Here is a 22,542-nt window from a genome sequence, read left to right on the forward strand (position 1 = left end):
GAACAAGGTCCAATCTGTTCTTTGTGTTCTCCCCTCACTTCCAGGTATCTGTATACTGGAAAGCGGCACAGCCTGTCCCCTATGTACAAAATAAAGTGGGAGCAAAAGTCAAAGTCTGGCTTTTTAATTCAATCACTCTGCAGGGTCGCTGCCCTGCGACTTCGCCCCCAGAGAGGTGAATTATATCCGCAATTCAAATTTTGTTCCCTTTTTAGCCACATAAGAATTAAAGATTCTCATCACTTTCTATGCTAAAGGAGGCCGGATGGAATAATTATACCATGCTGGCAGTGTATCAGGTACTGATAGAAGACAGATGCATGACATAGGACACCTCCAATGGCTGCTAATTTGATAAATAATGCAGATGTACAAGCAAAAGGGGGGAGGGGCGACTTCTACAATAACTGTCAAGGCTATTACTCTCAATAATGCAAGTGCAGAGTAGATGGATGATAAGGGTTATTTGCTATAGTTCCTCTGTAATATTAATGCAGTGAAAGATGGGGGATGTCGTGTGCTGCACGTTGACTTCCATGTTTTCTTTTATACTGACATTCATCACCCTCTGTCCCCTTCGCACACTCCCTGCACTGCCCGCCATTTGTTTTCTGCGAAGTAGAAAAAAGAAAACAAAACACAAACATGATTATATAATGGTAACAACAGGTCCATTTGTTCTAACACTGCACTGTGTCACTTTGTAGTAACACATAATCGCTGATGCATTTTAAATTTCTGGTTGATTGTATCTCAAACATCGGCTGCAACGTTACATAAAACACTGCTTAACAAACAGTTCATAAAACGCTGTGTTGTTGACAGAGAAAAAACTATTTACTTGTGTTTAATTATCTATAAATGTACTGTCTATTAATGATGGTTGTCATAAAGTGTTACCAACTTTATGGGAATCGCAATATCACTAATTGTGCAGCCGTAGTTCCCGGATTTGTTGAGTATGAATCCAACAGGTGGCCAATTCTTACACACTGAACCTTTTAATGTACGTGAATCATCAACAATTACAGTTTCTCGAATGAAGATGTGAAGATAATATATTTTACTATAATATTATTCATGATTTCTCAGTTTGATTGGGTATGACAGCAAAGCACCAACTTGAGCTACCTACTTGAAGGTCTAATGATGGTTTTATTGAGTAGTGGCCAGCGGAGCAGCTGTAAATACTCCTACTCTTTGCAATATTACTGAACAATAAGCTCACAAAGCTATGCTTATTCCCTTTCAAACACATTTAATTTCCTGTAAATTCTTCACAATAAAAGCCCTCAGTTATTTAGTTATTTGAGCTCTCATTATAAAAGCATCAAAATTTGGAAATGTCGGGTTTAGACGGGTGGTAACTCAATACGACTCCCACAGCAGGAGGGAGCATGATGTGAAGAAGTGAAGCAAAGCAGATATCTGAAAGTACAAAGAGAAAGTGAACTTCAAACCACAGAGATTCAGTTACAGCAGAAGCTCCAAAAGTAGAGCTGAACACACAGAGACTCTCTATCTCCAGTCACCAAATCACAACAGTGGCACGGGGAGGGTTGTCACGCTTTGGTCGGCGGTTGCCAGGCGGCACCTCAGCCCACATGGAGGCGGTAGTTGCACAATTTGGTATCCGTCGCAGAGAGGGTCCATCACGGGCACAGCGTGGATTGGCTCGAGTCAGCTAATAAAAATGGAAATAAGCGCCGCGTGGTTTGACTTGGCATTGCCGAAAGTGCCCCGTTAGTGCTGACCTATTTGGAAATGTGTATTAAGGATTCTTTACACCCGTATTAAGTCATAAAAAAAGATATTCTCTAATGTGTGTCTGATGTGACCTTTTCCCGAAAGAAATTACCGCACCAACAATCCCTAAAATGGCCCGTACCCCTTCTTAATCATTAAAAAAATCCAGAATAAATGAATATGCAAATATCTCCCATCTCACAACATCACTCTCCTACATTACTGTATCATCCATTTTCAGCATATTTGCGCCGGAGGCTTCTAGTTTCCGCATCACATTTGTGTGTGCTGAACACTGGACCAGGATTGGAATCCAAACCTACTTGTGATGTCACAGATCATGCTCATAGGAAGCCAGACTTTGAACGAAAAAGGTTTCTCCCCCTTCCTTCAGTTGGAGAAGCTGTTGTCACATTCATTGCTCAAAGTTTCAAAGTTTTACCTTACTTTCTTTGTCTGAGGCACGAATCCATCTATGGAGCAGTCACTACAGTGCAGTGGTACAGTAGGAACCACTGCAGTACATATGCAGAACCCAGAAAATGAGGATTTCTGCATTGTCTACAATTATAATAATAACACAAAGTGGATACAGACTGAAGGATAGCTCCTGTGGTTATCACTTTATTATTAAATTCTGCTATAATACACAGAGGCTCGAGTGAGAATTAGCTTTTTTTAGATAGGTCCCACAAATTATTGTATTTTGTCTGAGCACCACTTGAAACATTTTTATTATGTGCACAGTAAATCTCGCAAATATCCAATATCCCGCTGCCAATGCAAACCAGTGCCTCAATTTACACTCTGACAACTCATCTCATCGCTCATGATTTCATCTCAGTGTGTATCGGACAAACATTTCCCAAACGTACATTCAATTTCTGTAAAACTCAAACAACTTTGCCCGTTTCCCCTCCCCGCCACACACACCCGCATCGGCGATTCATTATCAGCTTATTATTAGCAATTTCAAGCTTAAGTCTGGCACGGCCCCACATGAGCTCCTCCACCTGGGGCTTGGCTCAGGTCTCAGCACCATCTTTTCGGGGGTTTCGGGTTAGGACTGTCTTAAATTTCCAAACCCATTTGCAGCCGAGGCCTAGTGTCCTTCAAGGCATATTTTAATGGGAGGATGTAAATTTCCTGGGACAGCGGTTCCGTGGGTGTTGTCAATGATTCATTAGAAAGCCCGGGGAGGAAAGTTTCAACTGGGAGCGAAGAAAAAAAAAAATGCAGAACACAATATTTACCGCAACGCTTCTTCCACTCGCCCGGGCAGAGCCGGTGTGTGTGTGTGTGTGTGTGTGTGTGTGTGTGTGTGTGTGTGTGTGTGTCGTGGGCACGGTTACTGGAGTGCACACGGAATAACACGCAAAGGCGGACGTTCGTTTCGGGAAGTGTAGGGAAATCCACACATACACGCGCACACACCCACATAAATCAGCGACTTCAAAGGCCCACGCTGCAGAGTTCCCCGAGCCACGAACAAAGCATGGAGAAGCAGAGGGCAACTTTTAATTTTAAAGCTGTGCTAATGAGGTTTGGAGAAGAAAGGAAGTGTGTCAAAATCAGCGCGTGCACGCTAGTGTTTGCTGCATGTTAGCGTGAAGATTCCAATAATAGGAGTTCATTGCAGGTGTTTCTGTGGGGGATGAATGCAGAGGACAGTTTTTTTTTTTTTTTTGTTATCAAAGAAATGCCCACTAAGCCGGAGGTAGAAATTAATTTCTTCCTGCGTGGATTTGTCTGCCGCCTCATATGTCACTTGTTTATGTGCCTGGGTGCATTTCTGTGTTAGGTGTGTGTGTGTGTGTGTGTGTGTGTGTGTGTGTGTGTGTGTGTGTGTGTGTGTCAGAGTTGCAGGGACACACACACTTAAAGTCGGTGAGGGTGACACAGCTATATCTTAATGGAAGAATCATTAAAGGCAGGGACTTTGATTCCGCTGCCTTCCTTTCATTTTGTTACACACACACACACACACACACACACACACACACACGCACACACACACACACACGCACACACACACTCTGCAGTGCCAGTGGCATAAAGGCAGCTAGCTTTAAAGTTACTCTCATTACTCATCTATCTTGCTTAGCAGGAAACCACATTACTGTCTGTGTGTGTGTTGCAGCTGTAATTTGGGTATAAATACATTACAGGATGCATGAGTGTGTTCCTCCTGCAGTGCTGAATGGAGGTTTTGTGCATGGTATGGTGAGCTGTTTGAGGTGATGTAATTGAATGCCATTGGAGTAATGTCTTCGAACAATACTACTACTGAGAGCCGCAGTGCTACATTTCAATAAGCACCAAACTAAATTAAAGAACTCAATCGTTTTTATGCTCGCTTGAGTTTGTTTCTGTTATTCTTTCATTGCAAATTCGAGTTTTCGAGTTCCAAATTCCGTCATGATCTACTCGCCTCCACAGCGATGGAAAGTCAGGTGAAGTCAACCCAACCGATTTGGACAGACTGATAATTTTTGAGTCAAATGGTCGTTTATTGCACTCCAAATCACCTTTTATTTCTTCATGTTCTTTGAAGTTAATTAGCGGTTGTTCAATAATTAGGTTTATTTCCAGTTCTTTTACTCTGTGTATTACAACCATACATCGTGTAGCATAGATTGGCATCATTTGACAAAACGGCGCTCTCCTTGGACAAAGATCTCAGCTTGATTGTTAAAAGTCCAAGCGAGTTCTGATTGGACGCACATTTGGCATTTGAAAGCGGGGTTCCGCTGCCACACACTGTGCGCTATAGCAGGTGTATTGTAAACTTGCCGGTTATCTCCTCCAGTCGATGCACCGCTGAATTTTTGATTGAATTATTTTTGAGATGCAATCCTGCGTGAAAAGTCTGACAAGCTAAAGGTGGGGAGAAAAACACGGGATGCAAGAAATGCACAGCGCGGGAAAAAAAAAAAAAAGCCTCTGTTGGTTAATGGATGAATTGGTGCAGAGAGAGGGAGAAAGAGAGAAAGAGAGGAGAGTGGGAGGGAAGCAGATTGTTAATTAAACACTGAGGCGGCAGCGTTTCCTGTCCTGAAACAGAATGAATTTCATCTCAAAACAGAATGGAGTTAATTACCGACGATGAGGGGTTTTCATTTGAAGGGGCGCCGGACACACACACACACTTGATATCGAGTTTATCAGCACCACTTGCACTCAGCGTCCCATTTCTTAAACAGCTGCGGAGGAGACGCACAGAAGCAGTTGTACGCTCAAGTGTGCAATCGTGTGTGTGCACTTAACACACTAATCGGTGCGCTGTGGCCCGTTGGGTGACACCCACACACATGTGCGAGAGCAGACTTCTGGGCTCACAAAAGTACGCTTCACACCTACACCAAAAGACAAACTCACGAGTACACACACACACAGACACACACACACACAGACACACATAACTAGAGTGAGGGAATTACGATTCGGTCACATTCTGTTCCACATTGAAGCCTCAATAATCAGGTTATTAGAGATAAACTCTGTGTCGCTGCTCATCGGATGAAGCCAATTCAATTAGCCTGTTGTCGCTGAGCGTGCTTACAATTGCTGAATTATGTAATAAACTGACTGTTGCTGTGATCCAATACAGCTGAGACCATTCTTTTATCTGAAGCGAATAAAGAGAATTTCTGACCAGCCTCATATTAGCATGCCTGGGCCGTGACGCGGTGTCTCTAAACAATTAATTATCCAGTTTTTACACAATCAGCCAAATTTTGAGCCCGCAGATTGTGATTTTGTGGGTCGAGGAAGGAGAGCGAGACCGTCCATAACAAGTGTGGCTGCCGTTTGAAGTTGAGATTAATTCTTTCCACGATGGTTTCTCTAAATCAAGCAACTAATTTAGACTTTGTCGAAAAATGAGGGGCATTATTGACTTGCTGACGACCTTTTCATGCATTTATTGCTCTATTTATTTTGATTATGATGTGCATCTAACGCGGACGGCCCCAGCATTATTCGGTTATTTGATTCAGCGGAGGAGCAGAAGGCTTTCACTCCATGTCGGGTGCCAGATATGCAGGGTTTTTTTGGTTTTCTTTCAACCCAGCTCTTCACGGAAATCAATATGAGGGCTTGTAGTTCTCAGGAACACTTCTTCACATCTGACCGAATCTTTGTCTCGCACTATGTGCTCTTCAGACAACACAAAAAGGATGGCCTCAAAACTAGCTATTGTTTACAAGATCTCTTCTCTCTTTTTCCTCAACATTTCTATTTTGCAGCATGAAGCAAATACTCTGTCTGGAGTGTCAACTGTGCAAGGGGTTTTGATGTCGAATCTCTCCCTTCCAACGTCTCCTTTTTATTCAACGACTTCTGCTTTCAAGTAGACGTTCTTTGAGTGATTTCTTGAAAAAAAAAAAAAGGTGATGTTTCTCCCGACTTAACCTCGCAGCTTTACTTTCAACGGAGGGGAGAAGGTGCTCACTAATAACTGACGTTTGCCTTTAAAGAGCTGCTTTTTCTCTGTGGCGCCATCAAAGACGAGAAGTGCTCTAATGGTAGCGGTGGATTTTGCTGCGACACTTGCAGTTAGATGTGTCTGTGACTGTCTTATACTTGAAAACGCTTACGCACAGACTCAACGATGTGATGTGATATTGTCTTAAGTTGGGAAATCTGTTTTCTGTGGCGGCAGTTTTTGATGGTGATGGGCCATAAACAGACAATGATTTGAACCCCGCTGTATACAGCCCTAGAATTATCTAACCACAACCCTTTATAACTTTCCTCACCCCCTTAATGGCTTCCCCTGGCCCCTTCTATATTGTTTAACCCTAACCTTTTATTACACCTAAATCAAACACCTAAATCCAACTCTTCCCTAACGCTAACCCTTTATTACATCTCCAACCTCTAGCCCCTGAACTTTGCTATCTTCTCTAAATCCAACCCTTAACATCTTCCCAAACCCTCACCCTTTAGAACTGTTCTAGCTCCAACTGTTTATGACTTCCCTAACCCTTTATGGCACCTTTAACCCCCAACTCCCACCCCCAGACCCTTGATATCTTCATTTTAACATTTTATAGCTTCCCCGGGCCCTGATCCTTTGCATCTTCCCCAACTCCAACCTCTTGTAACTTTTGATCCTAACCTTTTATAACTTCTGTGACCCTCCAACCTTTACAGCTTCCTCTAGCCCTGACCGTTTATGTTTTCTAACCCCTGACCCCTGAACTTTGCTATCTTCTCTATTGCTAAATCCATCCCCAGACCACTGATATCTTCTCTAACCCTAAACCTTTATAGCGTCTTCTGGGCCAGACCCTTTCCATCTTCCCCAACTAACCCTTTGTAACTTCTCTGATGCTAACCCTTTACAGTTGATCCAACCCCAACCCTTGTCCTATGCAACACTTTCGTGCTTTTGCATGTGTGTGGACACACTGTAAGCATCTTTTTCTTATCAGCTGTCTTGAATCTGTGTGGAAGCACGCAAAAGTGCACATCAAGCTGGTGATTATCCTTGCGCAAGTAAATGAAATTCCAAGTATTTGTCTTTAATGATAGAGAGAAGTAGACGGGGGTGCCTCTGCAGATTTTTTTTTCTCCACTGTAGCGATTATCCTTGAGAGGCCTTTAATTTAAGGCTAATGAGCATTTGTTTTACCAGTCGTGCGCGCTGCTATACCCCCGTCTGCTTGTGTAAGAGTGTGTGCGCGTGTCTGTGTGATTAAGGAGTGTGATATAGTGAAAGCGACAGACTGTACAGATGTTCAATAAATGGGCTGGAACAGGCAGGGAAGGAAAAGAGGACATCATTCACACTGTCTCACACACAGATACGTGCAGACAAATGACAAAGTTGAACACACACACACACACACACACACACACACACACAGATACATAGATAAATAGATACACTCAGTCTTATTGTAACAGCAGCTTTAATGTCTGACAGTGAATCATAAGAAACACGTACATACACCTTTACACCTTGGGCTGGCCTACTGATCTGATGAAGCAGTCCTAATTAACAGGACAGAGCTTAAATTAAAAGGTGGGATTAGTGCAAAGCAGTATGGGATGTTGGAGTGCAGTTGAGTGTGTGGCTGCAAACGTGGGCGCTCATTTTGTTTTGAAAGTCATTCAAAAACTATTACATATTTTTTGTCCCCATGTTTCCAGGATTAAGCATGAATCATTTGCGTGGGTGTGTGTGTGTATTTGTGTGTGTGTGTGTGTGAGAGAGAGAGAGAGAGAGAGAGAGAGAGAGAGCTTCCTCATTATCGCATATTGAGTGGAGTGACTAATATGGCTGTGATTGCTATGGTTGTCATCCTGGAGGACAGGAAAGGAACAAGTGGGTAGAGGACATTTCCTGATCCTCACACTGTGCACGGTGATGATATTTTAAGTCATGAGGCAGCTTCATTTTTTTTTTTTTTCCTGGGTTTTTCCTCTCACACCTTCATCAGAATTTCCTTTTCACACATTCTCTAATGTTATCTTCCTTACCTCTTTGTAGTTCCCCCGCCCGCTCCAGTGCTTCTTCTTCCCTCTTTTTCTTTTCTCCCCATATACCTCATCTCATGCAACTCTCTCACTCTTATTTCATAACCTGTGTTTTGGCATGAATGTTTTACATGGCGACTATATATGTGAACTCATATATTTTGAATAATACTGGAGTTATTGCTTGTTGCTGCGGAGTCTTGGCATCCCCCCAAATCAGTTGGCTAGTAACAACATATCCTGGGGTTTGGATTTTTCAAAAAATTGAATATCAACACTGGCTGCTGCTGTCACGCCAAACCATCCCTTTATTCTCATTTTTATCTCACGGTGTTGAGGCTTTTGGAAGTGTGAAACCCACACCACTTCCACGCACCAAAGGGAGTGTAAAACACAGCTTTATGAACTGGGTATAGGCCAAAGGGAGAGCGACTAAACATGAGCGATGAATACGAAATGAAGGGATGCAAATCAGCGACGTAAAAACAGTTAATGCATTCTGTGTTGCTCTTTCTGTCCCAGGTGGTGTGTGTATTGCCCAGTCCTTGAAGATCCCCAGGGAGCCCAGGCCAGGGGAGTTTGACAAGATCATCAGACGCCTGCTGGAGACCTCCAATGCCAGGGCCATCATCATGTTCGCTAATGAGGACGACATACGGTACGTGCCGCGCACTCAAACAAGTCCCCCGCTGCCGCTGCTCTGGAGTTTTTCCGCTTTTATTACCAAAGAGACATTCTGCACATTCTGACAACTTGAAACATGCAGCAATTCAGTGCAGCTCGACATGTTTATAATAGCAGCAAAAACATGGTTAGACTTTGGCATCTAGGCTCCAACTCATCACTCCCCGGAGGTATGTTTGCACAGAGATATTGGGGAGTGAAGAGCGAGACACCTTAAATCCCCCCTGATAGATCCTGCAGGTGGACGCTGAGGTGATGGTAGGGCTGAAAAACAAAACAAAACAAAAAAAAAACACATGCAGCAAACCACCCAACTCAGGGCAGCAGTGGTGTTGACAGCCAAAGGGAGTTGGGAGAAAAAGTGAGACATGTAGCTCAAGTTGTCCTGCTGAACTAGCTCACAGGCATCGCTCGCTGTGATAACGGGGACGATTTCCGATTGAAATCATTCTCATTAGAAAATCCTACTGAACTGTTTATATGGATCAATGGGATCCAGCCAGAGACACTTAACACTATTTTTGTTGTTCTTTCCTGGGCTACAATAACGGTTAAATCTCTCCGGTCTTTCCTCCGCCAGACGAGTTCTCGACGCAGCTAAAAGGAACAACCAGACGGGTCACTTCCTGTGGGTGGGCTCGGACAGCTGGGGTTCCAAAATCTCTCCCGTGGTTGGCCAGGAGAGAGTGGCCGAGGGAGCCATCACCATTCTTCCCAAACGAGCATCTGTGGATGGTAAGAGAGTGTGTGTGTGTGTGTGTGTGTGTGTGTGTGTGTGTGTGTGTGTGTGTGTGAAGGAAATAGATACAATGATTCTGTGTTTTTTTATGTCCTACCACATCGGCAACTAAACAGGGATCTTTTAAAAGAGTTGTGATAAATCCCAGAGATTTTTTTTTTCCGCTCTGTGACTCTTTTCACCCACCTGGCTGCACGACAAATGAAAGGAAGCAGAAGGTGTGTGTGCGTGTGTGTGTGTGTGTGTGTGTGTGTGTTTGCGTTTGTGCTCCAAGTCTAATAGATCAAATTAAGGGGACAGGGCGACAGACTAGAAACAGAATGTGAAACACACTCGTGTTCCCATACTCTTGATCCCAGCGGGCAACAAGTTTTTGCCATTAGGCCATGGAGGATACCCTCATTTGCTCTCTGTCAGAGCTCCCTATTAGATAATTGACTCCTGGAGGGACACAAAGGCGACGAGATATAGACCTTAAGTGAGGGAGAGAGAGCCTATGCCGAAGTTTAAATCAGCTTTGACAGAGTTGTGTGTGATGGAACCAGCAGAGGAGTAATGGAGGCTGTGTATGTAATTACCAATGTATCATAGGTATCATTAGCCACCTAACAATTTCATGCAATATAATCCAGAAATAATGCAGCAGGCCTTTGTGACAATGACAATGTTTAGTTAGATTTGTTTCGTTTCAACTCTGTGGTGGACTGGAGTAAAATCTGAAAATACACAAAAACATATGCAAAAGCCTAATCTTACCTGTAAGTGCTGCTATCTCTTTGGTAAAAAAAAAAAAAAAAAGTCCTGGAGAGACATAAATAGTTGGATACTGGCGCTTTGGACTGGCATCCAACCCCAGATGCCAAACCAAAGCACCAGTACCAGGAGAATATAGAGCTTTATGAGCGGCAGCTGGGCCCACCTTCTAGTGAGGGAGCAGCATGTGGGGCATGGTGGATCAGCCGGGGTGGATGGTTAGCAATGTCCTGGATGGAGGATGGGCCTGAACCAGCCACCAGTGTTCAGCCCTGATACCAGAAACCTAACCCCTGACACCAAGGCTCCTTGCAGCCTGAGACGGATAAGTCCTAACCTTAACCTCATCGATCTTCATATCTTTCATATCTAACACAGTGAATCAAATAAGTGTATTTTTTCCCATAAATGTCACTAATCTGAATTATTACCCACTCACTGGAAATAGATCCCTTTACCTTTCGGTGTTTAAAGAATCCCAAAGTACTGCAAATGCTTACATCGTCATCTGTGAACGCAGTGAGGAGCGAGGGATCCCAGTCGACGTCTACAACCTGTTGAGCTGCACAGCGGGTGAAGCCAGCGTTCCCAGCAGCCTCTCACTGAGCCACACAGGTGCACGGAGGGGCAGTTTCACTGACAGCAGAGGAGATTAATCGAGGCAGCTCTTGTCGGCTTTTACAGCAAATCAGGCATGGCACAGGCTGTCCAAGTCGGTCTGATAGTCCCCGGTGATTCCTCCCACCCTCTGTCGTTGCTTCATGTGCACTGTATCGCCCCTAAACTGCAGCGGCAGGGGTGTTGGAAATGACACCTTCTCTTTATTAGGGAAGTTTAATGGTTCCTCGCAGTCTTCCAGGGACAGACGTGAGGCAACTTGAGGACAGAGGATGTCTTCTGAGGAATTCAGAGTCTTGCTATCTTTTTCTCACAGACAACAAAGCAAAAAGCTGTTTTCCCCAATTAATTCTGGTATGAACTAAGTAGTGTACAACTACAAGGAGTGTTCTTGTCTCCCTCATTTCTCTTTTCTCTCGCCCATCTCTTCATCTCAGCCTGCCATTCTCTGACAGGCATTTCCATTTCTGTGAGTGGAGAAATGTGCTCTTCCCCCGTTTCTCTGTCCCCCCCCACACACTTATTAAATCGGACAACTTGCCAACGCAGCCCGTGAAAGCTCATTCTAAAATGTTTGCTCTCCCTGCTGTATCAGCTCCAGTATTTGATAGGAGCTCCCAACACTGGATGGCTCCACAGAAAATGGCTTTTCAGTCATACTTTGGATGCACAGGCTATTCATAACACGCGCCTTTGTGAGTCAGAACGTATTACGGCGTCATGAACACCTCATTTATTTAAATGCAGGCGGCCTCCGTTGATATGAAGCCCGCCTAATCAGAATGACGCTGGCTCAGTCGTCTTTGTGGACGGATAGATGTATTCGGTGCAGTTTCAAAGAGGGAAACAAACACAAGCCTCTCTTCACTCACTGTATCTAACTTCTAACTTCTAACTGCCTATTCTGTCTTTTTTTAAACAGCGTTTGATCGGTATTTCCGTAGCCGCTCGCTGTCCAACAACAGAAGAAATGTTTGGTTCGCGGAGTTCTGGGAAGAGAACTTCAACTGTAAGCTGGGGATGCACGGTAAACGGCCCGGCAGCCTGAAGAAATGCACAGGTAAGAGTCTGCACTTATTTTTCCAAAACGGTAATTAGGGTCTACTTTGTTTGGAGAGTACAGGCAAAAAAAAAAAAAAAAAAAAAGAAGGAGAGAGAAATGCTTCCAGCTAGAGTTTTTTACACCTGTGACAGAGGCTGCAACAAATCATTTTGCCAGTTTGAGAGAAAGTGTTCTAACTCCGCAGATGTTGAGAGGGTTGTAAGTTCTACCCACGAACAGATCTGGCAGGTGGTCAGTTCTAATTGGTTCTCTCTCATCCATGCACCGCATTAACAAGATCCCAGATGTGGACGTTGTGAAGTACATTTACTCAAGTACTGTACTGAAGTACTGCTTTATCTAAATCTAAATTTGTCTAAATTGACATCTTCCAAACACAAAATGGGGTAGGTTTTTCATTTGGCGAGTAAATCCCTAAAGGGCTCTGAAAGATTTCATTTCTTATTTTCTTTTGTTGAAATACATACACCTAGATCTGTCATTACTTTGTGGCGATACTGGCAGTAAAATGCTTATGAACCAACCCTGACCTACATAAAAAAAAAAAAAAAAAAAAGAAATAACAAAAAAATATGTACATCTACAGGGAATGCCAAATGTCACTCAACTGGGCTGAGGAAGAAACACAATTTCCCTCAATTAGAATGAAAACCACTTAATCTATGATGTGAACAATATCTCTAACAACGCACCAGTTTACAGGGTTCCTTGTATAGTCTGCAGAAGCTGTTCCCTCAGAATCTCTTTTAGTTCTTAGGAAAACTGCCGCTGACTACCAAGTTTATGTTGAATAGAATCAAATCAGAAGCCTTGTGAACTAGAATTTGGGAAATCTGTGGCAGTATGCCCGCATGTAATGATGAACTCAACCTTAACACGTGCAGCAGTGAAATGCAACACTCACATTACCGCAGCAGTGATATTCATCCATGAAACATCAGATATAAGTGTAAAAGACTATCTAACTGAAGAAAGACTAAAGAAAGAGCACATCTTGCTGATTATACTAACCTACTTTTACCCAAAAGAGAATGTATACAGAGAAAATGTAAATGAGAATGCGAATCAAATGCACTTTTGCATTGTGGTATTAGTTCTCTTACTTAAGTTAAGGATCTAAACACATCTCCCACCACTGCTCGCATCTGCCCTCTTCTTTCCTTGCAAAACAAGGACCAGCCGAAATGCTAATCAATGCGGCATCCAGCTTAAGATACTCCCCCCCAAAAAACTATTGTGGTTCTTTTTATGTCTCTCCGCAGCTCTCACTTGTCACAATATTGAAGTCACCAGAGAAACTAGTTCACTCTGGAAGCAGCCCGTCTGTCTGGCCCTTTACCAATTAGGCCAGCTCACAAAAATCTGCACCGGGTGGGGGGTGGGGGGGTTAGGGCTCATTGGAACAATCCTGGCTGTGGAGATTGGTCAACAGGGACATGCAAGAGAGTTTAATTAAAATATATATTGCAGAGGGCAGTGCTGTCTGTAATAAGTACCTTAAAAGCACAGATCACAGTTGCTGCTGGGCTCTGGGGAACCATACAGCTCAACAAGAACAATTGTTTGTGTTCTCTGAGCTAAAAGGGAAATTAGATAATTGTCGGAATCTGTCCTTGTGAATACGGTAATTTAGTCTCCTCTGTGTATATGTGTGTGTGTGTGCTTGTCAAATGCACGCTCTGACCTGTGTTTTGCAGCCGTGTCGAAATGCTGGCAGCTTGTTATTTTACACAAGGCCAAGCGCCGCTGCCAATGTGTAACCCTCGTGTCTCCTGTGTGCACGCGATCTAGATAGGGCTGTGTGTGCACTCTCACAGTCACACACCTGCCGGCGGCTACGCTAAAAGATGGCACACTTAGTGCGCGGGGTTAGCGATGCCGATGGACGCCACCTGCGTGTATGTCCGTGATCACAAACGTAAAACCCTGGGAATGGGTTCCATGTGACCCCTACGCTGCTGCGACTGAGCCTGTATGTACATGTGTGTCACTGTGAGTATTCCCCGGGTGATGCCCACCATTACTTCACATAATTAGGTTTGTAAGGGCTGCGACTCCTATTGACCGCCTATTACTGGCCGTGGCATCTGTGTACGTGGGCGTGTATTTGTCAAGGGGGTCTCTGTAGTCGTGCGACAGAGTCCATTAATTCCAAGTGGCGGGGGTTCCTGACCTCCGAATCATCAACACAGAAGCCAATCAGCAGCCTGCTGCTCAAGGTCGCCGCGGTGACACAGCTGATGGGAGAATGTGGAAATGGGTGTGATTATTGCATGTGATTGGCTTGAGTGGGAGAGACAAACAGAAAGGGAGACGGCGTTGAGACGTGCAAAAAAGCGAATGAACAGGAAGAGGGAGTGAAATGTCGTTTCGGCAGTACAAATTAGAAAACGGAGAGACAAAGAAATTCTCATGAAATACGTGAATAATGGAGGAAAAATAACAAATGAGAGAGGACAAGCCAGTGAGATGCGTCAGATTGAGGCTAGGAGACGGAAATGAGAGTGGAAACTTTATGAATCTGCGCCAAATGTGACCGGAGCTTGAAAACAACATACTCTGACCTCTCAAAAAAACAACAACTAATTAAAACAGTAGTCTGCTATTGATACCAGAGCTGTGGAAAGGCCTCTTAAAGGGCAACTCCACCAATTTTACACATTAAACTGTGTTTACAGGGTTTGTGTGTTTGGGGAGTACTACACTTTATGAGTAAAAAACAAGTAGTATAAAGTCTTTCATGGCTCCAGAGGAAGCAGCACCTAGTCTGATAAACTGCCTCCAGTGATGTCACTCAGTGGTTGAATTGGATTGTGGGTAATGAAGCTGCCAAATGATGAAAAGCAGTCCACTGGTCTAGCATTGCACACCATTGTTGGACACATCGCGGGCAGCTTATCTTGATAGATACTAACTTTTTTATTTCACACATTCTCCTTCCTTTTCAAAATCTTTCGCCTACATTACCCACTATGCAACTTAGTCAATTGTATGATATCACTGGAGGCAATTTATTGGATTACATGCAGCTTCCTTTGGAGCCACGAAAGGCTTTATGCTACTTTATTCACATATGTAGGTATACTCTAAGAACTGCAAATGCATCATAATTTGTAAAACTGGCAGAATCACCCTTTAAGGTGAATAATTAAGACTTTGCCCGACTTCCAAAATAACTTGTGGAGAAGGTATCACAAGTAAAAAGTCTTAATTATGTCATTAAATACCAATATTATCAGTAGAATTTACTGAACATATCAAAACTAAAGCACTCATAAATGATATAAATTGCCCTCATGACTGATATGCTATTACATAATATCATTTTTTATCTTCTTCTTTTAAATTATAATGCTCTCCAAACAAACATGGCTCTCATGTAAATCTGAACATCTGCTGTATTGGCAAAAAAAAGTTTTCAAGGAGTACTGAACATTTTGAGCAGCATGAGCAATCTTTGATTTAAAAAATTGAGTCAACATTTTATCAGAACATAATATGAGCCTTTTCCCCTGTATCAGTGTGACATAATATTTTTTATCACACGCTGTAAATGCGTTTCTGCACAAAGATTGCTAGCTGCCATTTCAGGCAGTGGAAAAAAAATGTTCTGTTTGAATTGTTTCAACTGATAACAAAAACGAACTTCTAAATGTCAGAAATCGCGTCTCACAGTTTTGAGGAATGGTTTGGTTTTGTTAGATGCCGGCGAGCACGTCGCTGTTTCATCACTCGGCGTCAACTGAGGCTTTTCTCCCTCGACGTGACTCATGCAGCTGCTTTGCGTCTGTCTTTCAGTCCTGCCTGCATGATATCGTCCTGACTTGATTGTGAGTGCAAAGCGAACAATGCGAAGCTTGTGAATATTTTATGGAAATGTTCGGTGGAAAGTAAAAACACACATACAGCATTGTAGTTGTCATAAGATATCTTTCAGAGGGATTTTGTGTTGTGTTTTAAAAAAAAAAAAAAAAAAAAAACAGTTCTTGCTGCTCTAGACATCTGTTCTCCAGTCCAGCAAATTCATCCTAATAATTTATTTACAGTACATTACCTCAACCTTCATCCTTTGTTATTTCATGAAAAAGAACAGCAAACACACAAGGGAGAAAAAAAGGGAAATCCAAGAAACTTCTGAGTGAAGTAAAAAGCCTTTTTTTTCTCTCAGGCGTGGCTGATATGCCCATAAGCACATCAGCCCGGACAGCTCAGATGCTGAAATAAAATCTGCTCTGTTGAAAGCGTGCAGTCAGGTAAAACTGATGCCTGAGGGGGGAAGCTGACTGAAGCAGACGCCACATCACAGATAAGCCGACATGCACACTTACAATGATCGCACAGGCTGACATGCCTGGTGGCCGCAGACACGACCGCGGACGAGTGCACAGGCTCTGTTTAATTAACGGGATCCGCAAGTCCCACTGGCCTCGTTTCTAGCGGGACGCAGGTACATGCAAGTATACATGTTGCAAGCTCTGTCTTTGCTCACACGCACACATCCTGTCTTTTAGATAGATCCATTTGACTGAACTGAAAAATATGAAATACGGTTCACTGTGACGGCTGGTGGAATTAGATTTCGCTCGGATCAGTCCAACAGATCAGAGCAGGAGGCGCCTAATTGGAGTGAAATGGCAGTAAACAGATGAAGGCTGAAATATAAATGAATCGAATGATTGACCGATCTTGGGTGCCATTGGTGACGGAGCTGCAATTTTCCACATCCTTCCAGTTCACGGGAAAATGTGCCTCTAATCCCATCATGCTCTGCATGATGGAGTAAAGAGAAGACTTAAATGTCCCAGAGGACAGATGGGAGTCAATATATCATACACAAACACAGTTGGGGATCCACACTCTGACTGGTTCTCGCCACTCTGTGATTCTTTATCAGATCCCCATTAGCATTGCCAACACCAGGATGTGAAAATGAAGATTTTTTTCTGGAATACCGGCAAATGGCTAGGCCATTTGACCCAACATCACAGATTTATTAAATGAATACAAGGATACAGAAGTAAAGTGGACTCTTTCCACTCACAGCGAAGCATATTTTGAAAACAAAACAAAAAGAACAGCCTAAAAATCTACAAAAAGCAATCAAAAGTCAAGATCTACAATTGGCATCAGAAAAGTAACTCTTCAAGTTCAAACATACTGACAGTGTGTGTGTGTGTGTGTTCTCAGGAGCCATTATTGCCAGACAGACTTTCCAAAACGAGAGGAGGAAGTAAAAAAAAAATCAGGAGCAGTCTTCAGTGAGTCAAACAAGTGATGCAGGAGGCAAATGTCGCTAAGTGTAAGGCCTGGCACCAAGTCCAGTGAAATCTGGAAGCATGTCTTTTCTCCTCGGGACCTGTTTCATCCATTATCAGGCAAAGTGTTCAGTTTGGCAAAAAAATGCAAAAACACCGAGGCAGAAACAAAAAAGAGAGCTTGAATAAAGCAAAGCTGTGATCCGAAGAACAAAACAGCAGCAGGCAGGGGCAAATCCGATAACAAATAATGAAGCACAAGACTAAATAAAGTACAGACCAATGAGGCGCTGGGAACGCAGGCAGGAACTGGTGGTGCGAAAACAGGACCGAAGAACAGAGAACAAAGGACAGACGTGGAGGAAACTGATGAACTGTCAAAGGGAGACAGAAAGACACACAAAAACACATGTGAGAGAAGACTAATAAGAGACAGGTAAAACTAACCGGGCAGTCAAAAGTTTGGGGAAAAGTACTAAGACAGGAAGTGGAGATAAAACGTGACACCTGTTTTATTTTGGTCCTCAGGACCAACAACAACTAAAAACAAAACAAAAAAAAAACTAATCAACTAAACAAAAAACCTAAACCGTGGCGCAAACTAAGAGGATGGTTTGGCTGAGCACCGTCAGACCGCCCTTTCTTTTGGCACGGATAGGTGATACGGAGGTTCTACGGTTGAGAAAATGTAGTGCCAAAAGATAGGGCGCTCTGACAGCAGTGTAAAGCGGTGTGAATTTTCTCTATACAACGTACATTTGAACTGATATAGATTTTTTTAGGTGGGCCTTGACTTAGGTGGTTGAAATTCACTTTGCATCTGGACCCCGTTCACTGTAGTACAAAGCAGAGTGTCTGGGCTGGAGCAGCTCTCTGCTTCTCCAAACTGAGTCCGCGCTGATCGGTGATTACGGTAGGGAACCCCACTTCAAAAAACACAAACTATCCCTTTAACACAAGAAACTCAAAAAGTAGACTCACTGAAATCATCAGATCCTTGCTCTGTGGAACTGATTTTTCCCCGCTCTCAAACTCACCTGGCCAGACATCACACACACACACACACACACACACACACACACACACACACACACACACACACACACACACACACACACACAAAAGAGCAGAGACCAAGCATGAAAGGCACGTTCATACTCACACACACACACACACACACACACACACACACACACACACACACACACATTCTGTCCACACACTTCCCCGCCCGGGCCCATCAATAGATCTATTCCACCAGTGAATAACATTGGTTGTGACAGGAGCTATAAGCCTCAGGTACACACACAGGAATTAAAGTGCAGAGCGAGCAGGAAACAAGGTTGTTACACCGTTGCCTTTTTTTACTCCTCTTTGTCTTTCCTCCTGTGTGGGTTGTGTCGCTCTCGAGGGAAGCGCGGCAATATTTTATCTTCCCTTTTCCTGGCCTTTGTGATCTTTCTTTGCTTTGCAGACTGTCAGTCTTCATTCAACTTTTCTTCTCTGTGCGACTTTCTCTCGTCCTGCAACTCTTACTCGCGGCCTGACATTTCCCCCTGCTCTGTCAAATATGGGAGCATATGAAGATACGGTATTTGGCAAAGCGCGGTATAATTACTGACAGCAGAACTTGGGCAATGTGTTCAAAGTCGAAAAAGCTAAGCATTTAGCAATTTAGAAAGAAAACTTTTAGTATGATCTATATCCCAGTATTTTTAAATCTTCATAAAGGCTAGGACTCGGCTAAAAATGAAACATCACAATTTTTTTTATCTAATGCCTCATGATGACTGTCACTGTTGCCAAGTCGGTTTGATGGTTTCCAGGCCAAATCTCAAATTCATAAGCTGTGACAGGCCTTGACAAAGTTCTGCACATAAAGGTGGAGAGAATGAAAGAGAGAGGGAGAAGAAGAAGAGGAAGATGAAGTAGAGAGATGCACGTAATCCCATGGTGTCAAAAGCCAAACAAATAATGATGCTTCAATGTTGCAGGCATAGAGGATTCTGTCAGAATGAAAAAAAAAACAGATGTGAAGTGTCAGGTGGTTGTTATGATGATAAGTCAGGTCTCCTTTCAGCTGGATGAATAAAAGTTTGTCATCTCAAAGTCGCCCTGAGTGACTGGATGTGCTCGCACACAGTAACTAATGAATACAATTAATTAATGTATATACACAGTACAGTCACCCATCTCAAGGTACACCAGGACGAATTCTGTCCAGCTGAGTGGAAAACAGCGCTACCGGCACTTATATGAAATCTTTGAGTGGTAATGATCAATAATACGGATAAAAGCAATAATTAGAACAAGTGGAACAATCTGGTAAGTAAGGTAATTTTTTAACTTTAGTGCAGCCTTTAAAACCAGAAGAGGCCAGATAGCACATATACTATCAATATATTACCCAGCATTAACTTTTAAATTGTATTTTATACATTCTAACAATGAACAATGGAGCAAGAAGGAACAAGAAGGAATTTGATCGGGGAGTGCAAACCATATAATGCAACAAATGCCAAACGTAGGTCATTTTTAGCTATTCTTTAACTATCATATCTTTAAAATATCTCTTTCTCTGTCCCCCTCCCTCTCAATCACTCCCAGCGATGAGAGCTCAGTCACAGTCTGCCCACATGGTCACAGAACCTCATCGGCCGAACGTGGCAAATAAAAAAGCCTGTTCTGTAAACAAAGTGCACTTTTACTCCGGGCTGATGGGCTAGATATCTTGGAAGAGCTATTCGCAGTGCTGTTTGTGATATTGTGTATTTCAGGCGGCCGTACAGTGTGCGCTCGTGTCGCTTATTATGAGTGAATCCAGTGCTGAATGCAAGGTTTGGTGTGTCCAATAACACTCGGTCAGAGGTCTTTTCACCCGACTGAATGGGGGGTGGGGGTACACGGTGCGGGTGTACAGGCAGTGAAGAGCGACCAAGCGATGCAGAATCACTTTGGATTACAGTACACTCAAATGGGCACCGTGTAGTTTGGGAGAAGCAATTCTGATACTGAATGAACAAGCTGCTCTCAGAAGAAAATAAGGTCGCCAGAACACTGGTTGAACCTAGAAAGGTGGCAGGGTCCGCTACATATAAACAGAATGAGTATTTCCCTAAAATACACATTGCACCTTTTAAGAGTGGGAACTTTCGATGCCTACATGACATTGCCTGGATGATGTTTGCTGAAGTTAAAGCAAAAATCGAGCCCAGGTCAGAAACAAACACTGCGTCCCAGAAAATTAGGTCAGACTCGCAGGAAAAGTGTTTTGCCATTCGCGACGGGACATTAAAGCGGTCTTCCAGGTGATAAAGAATCTATAAAGGACTCATGAAGGGGGTGCAAACTGCAAGTGAAAATCCTCTCCGAATAATTTAAGCTCTCTGGTCTACTTCTCCTGATTAGCGAGATTACCATGAGACCACGGTTTCCCTCCACAGCCGCCTAATGAAGGTTGCGCTGTAACTTCATGGGCAAACAGAAGATTATCAAATGCTTACACACACACACACACACACACACACACACACACACACACATATAGAGCTTTACATTTCCCTAGTTTAACATAAAATATTAATACTTTACAGAGTGTTATTAATGGGGAAATTATCTTGTAAAGGCTAATGGGTGATAGTTTGATGCTTTCTGAACATGAGGATGTTTTTCTTACTTGGTAAAAGATTTTTTTTTTTTTTTTTTTTTTATGCAAAAATCCAGCGATGTGTGCGCGGATGTGTCGGCGTGAGACGCTACAATTCCAGGAGTTAATTATATCCTGACTTAGCGCCGGCACCACCCCCACCCCACCCTCACCGCGTGCAAACGCATGTTCGCTCTCCGCAAATAGACCGTACCCTAATGAGGTCGACGGGGAAGGAGGGTTATTAGGCTCGCAGGCTGGGTAAACTGTTCCCTTCCCATGTGAAACGGCTTCAGGGCCGAACAGACTTGACGGATGGAGGCGAACACAGATGGACAATTAGAGACAGACACGGCGCAGACAGACGGATCGCGGGGGCCGGGAACACCTTGCTCTGTGACTCATGGCGGCCATTACATTTTGAGTATAGGTGAGATGAAGTGTCATTAAGCAGCAGCGGAATGATCCCTTCTCATCTCTCTGTGGAGAGCATGGTTATCTAAGTGCTCTCTTCGATGGCACATATGTGCATGTGAGCGACTCAATGCTGATTGATACGTACGGGGGATGCATGTATATGACGTGCGCCCACGGCACTTCATCCGTGTGGACGTGCACGCCGTCAAAGGCACGACTGTGCGCTTGAAAGCGTCGGCGTCGAGATGCCCCATCTGTCATCATCCCACACACACACACCCATACACACTCACACAGGGTAATCCATGTCAGCAGGTCCAGGTGAGCTACTGCTCGCTGTGGCCCACTGATACACACCTGGAAATGGATACAGGCATGAGACTGCTCAAGCACACAAATTAAATAAGGCAGACGCACTGAAACAACACAGATGTACAGTGTGTTTGCCATAATATACCGGAGATTTCCTACCTGTAATACTGGCCAACGAAACACTACGACGCAGCTTGCAACTTGTGGAAATAAAAAAACAGAAATTAGAGAAATGCAATGTTAATCATAATAAACAGTTCAGCGGTTCAGCTGATCTGTCTAAGCAACAGGGGGCTTGTTTATTACCGGTCCACGGCCCAGAACCTCATTTACCGCTGGTGTTTCTTCCCTTTTTTTTCACCCCTCGTCTCATGTGCAAGGGCTTTAAATGTATGGATTCAATGAAAGCATGTGAAGCGAAACAACAAATGTATCCACACACACACACACACACACACACACACACATATTTCTGTATGCGGTGGCAGGTTGTTGCCGGCTAAGGAGAACAAGTGCTGCTCTGCTAATGTGATTTTACGGTTCGTCCTCTCTTCAGCTGCATACCTCCACCTCCTCCCTCCCTCTCCTCTGTTGTTGTATTTGTTTCCCACTAACCCCCCATCCACAAACTCACCATCTATTTATCATCTCTCATTCCCACTCTTGTTTAGGTGTTCTTTTTTTCTCACCACCCATCCCTCTGTCTCGTTTGATTCAATTTTCTACCCTATCCTCTCTCCCCTAACGTTATCGAGCACTTTCTCTGTCGCTTTTTGTTCCATCTCTCCCCTTTTTTTTTTTTTGGCAGGTGTGTTTGTGTGTA

The 22,542-nt window shown here is 43.5% G+C and overlaps 1 protein-coding gene across 26 annotated transcripts in view; it reads left to right on the top strand.

Moving 5' to 3' along the window:
- grm8a (glutamate receptor, metabotropic 8a) overlaps positions 1-22,542 on the top strand; it is a 453,766-nt gene that overhangs the window by 154,665 nt on the left and 276,559 nt on the right. For all 26 annotated transcript variants that reach the window (XM_037121952.1, XM_037121956.1, XM_037121954.1 and 23 more), the window contains 3 exons: positions 8,755-8,890; positions 9,497-9,651; positions 11,949-12,086. In XM_037121952.1, coding sequence (XP_036977847.1) covers positions 8,755-8,890; positions 9,497-9,651; positions 11,949-12,086 — 429 coding nt within the window. The remainder of the gene's footprint in view (positions 1-8,754; positions 8,891-9,496; positions 9,652-11,948; positions 12,087-22,542) is intronic.

This window comes from Acanthopagrus latus, chromosome 14 (assembly GCF_904848185.1).
Source record: "Acanthopagrus latus isolate v.2019 chromosome 14, fAcaLat1.1, whole genome shotgun sequence".
NCBI lineage: Eukaryota > Metazoa > Chordata > Actinopteri > Spariformes > Sparidae > Acanthopagrus > Acanthopagrus latus.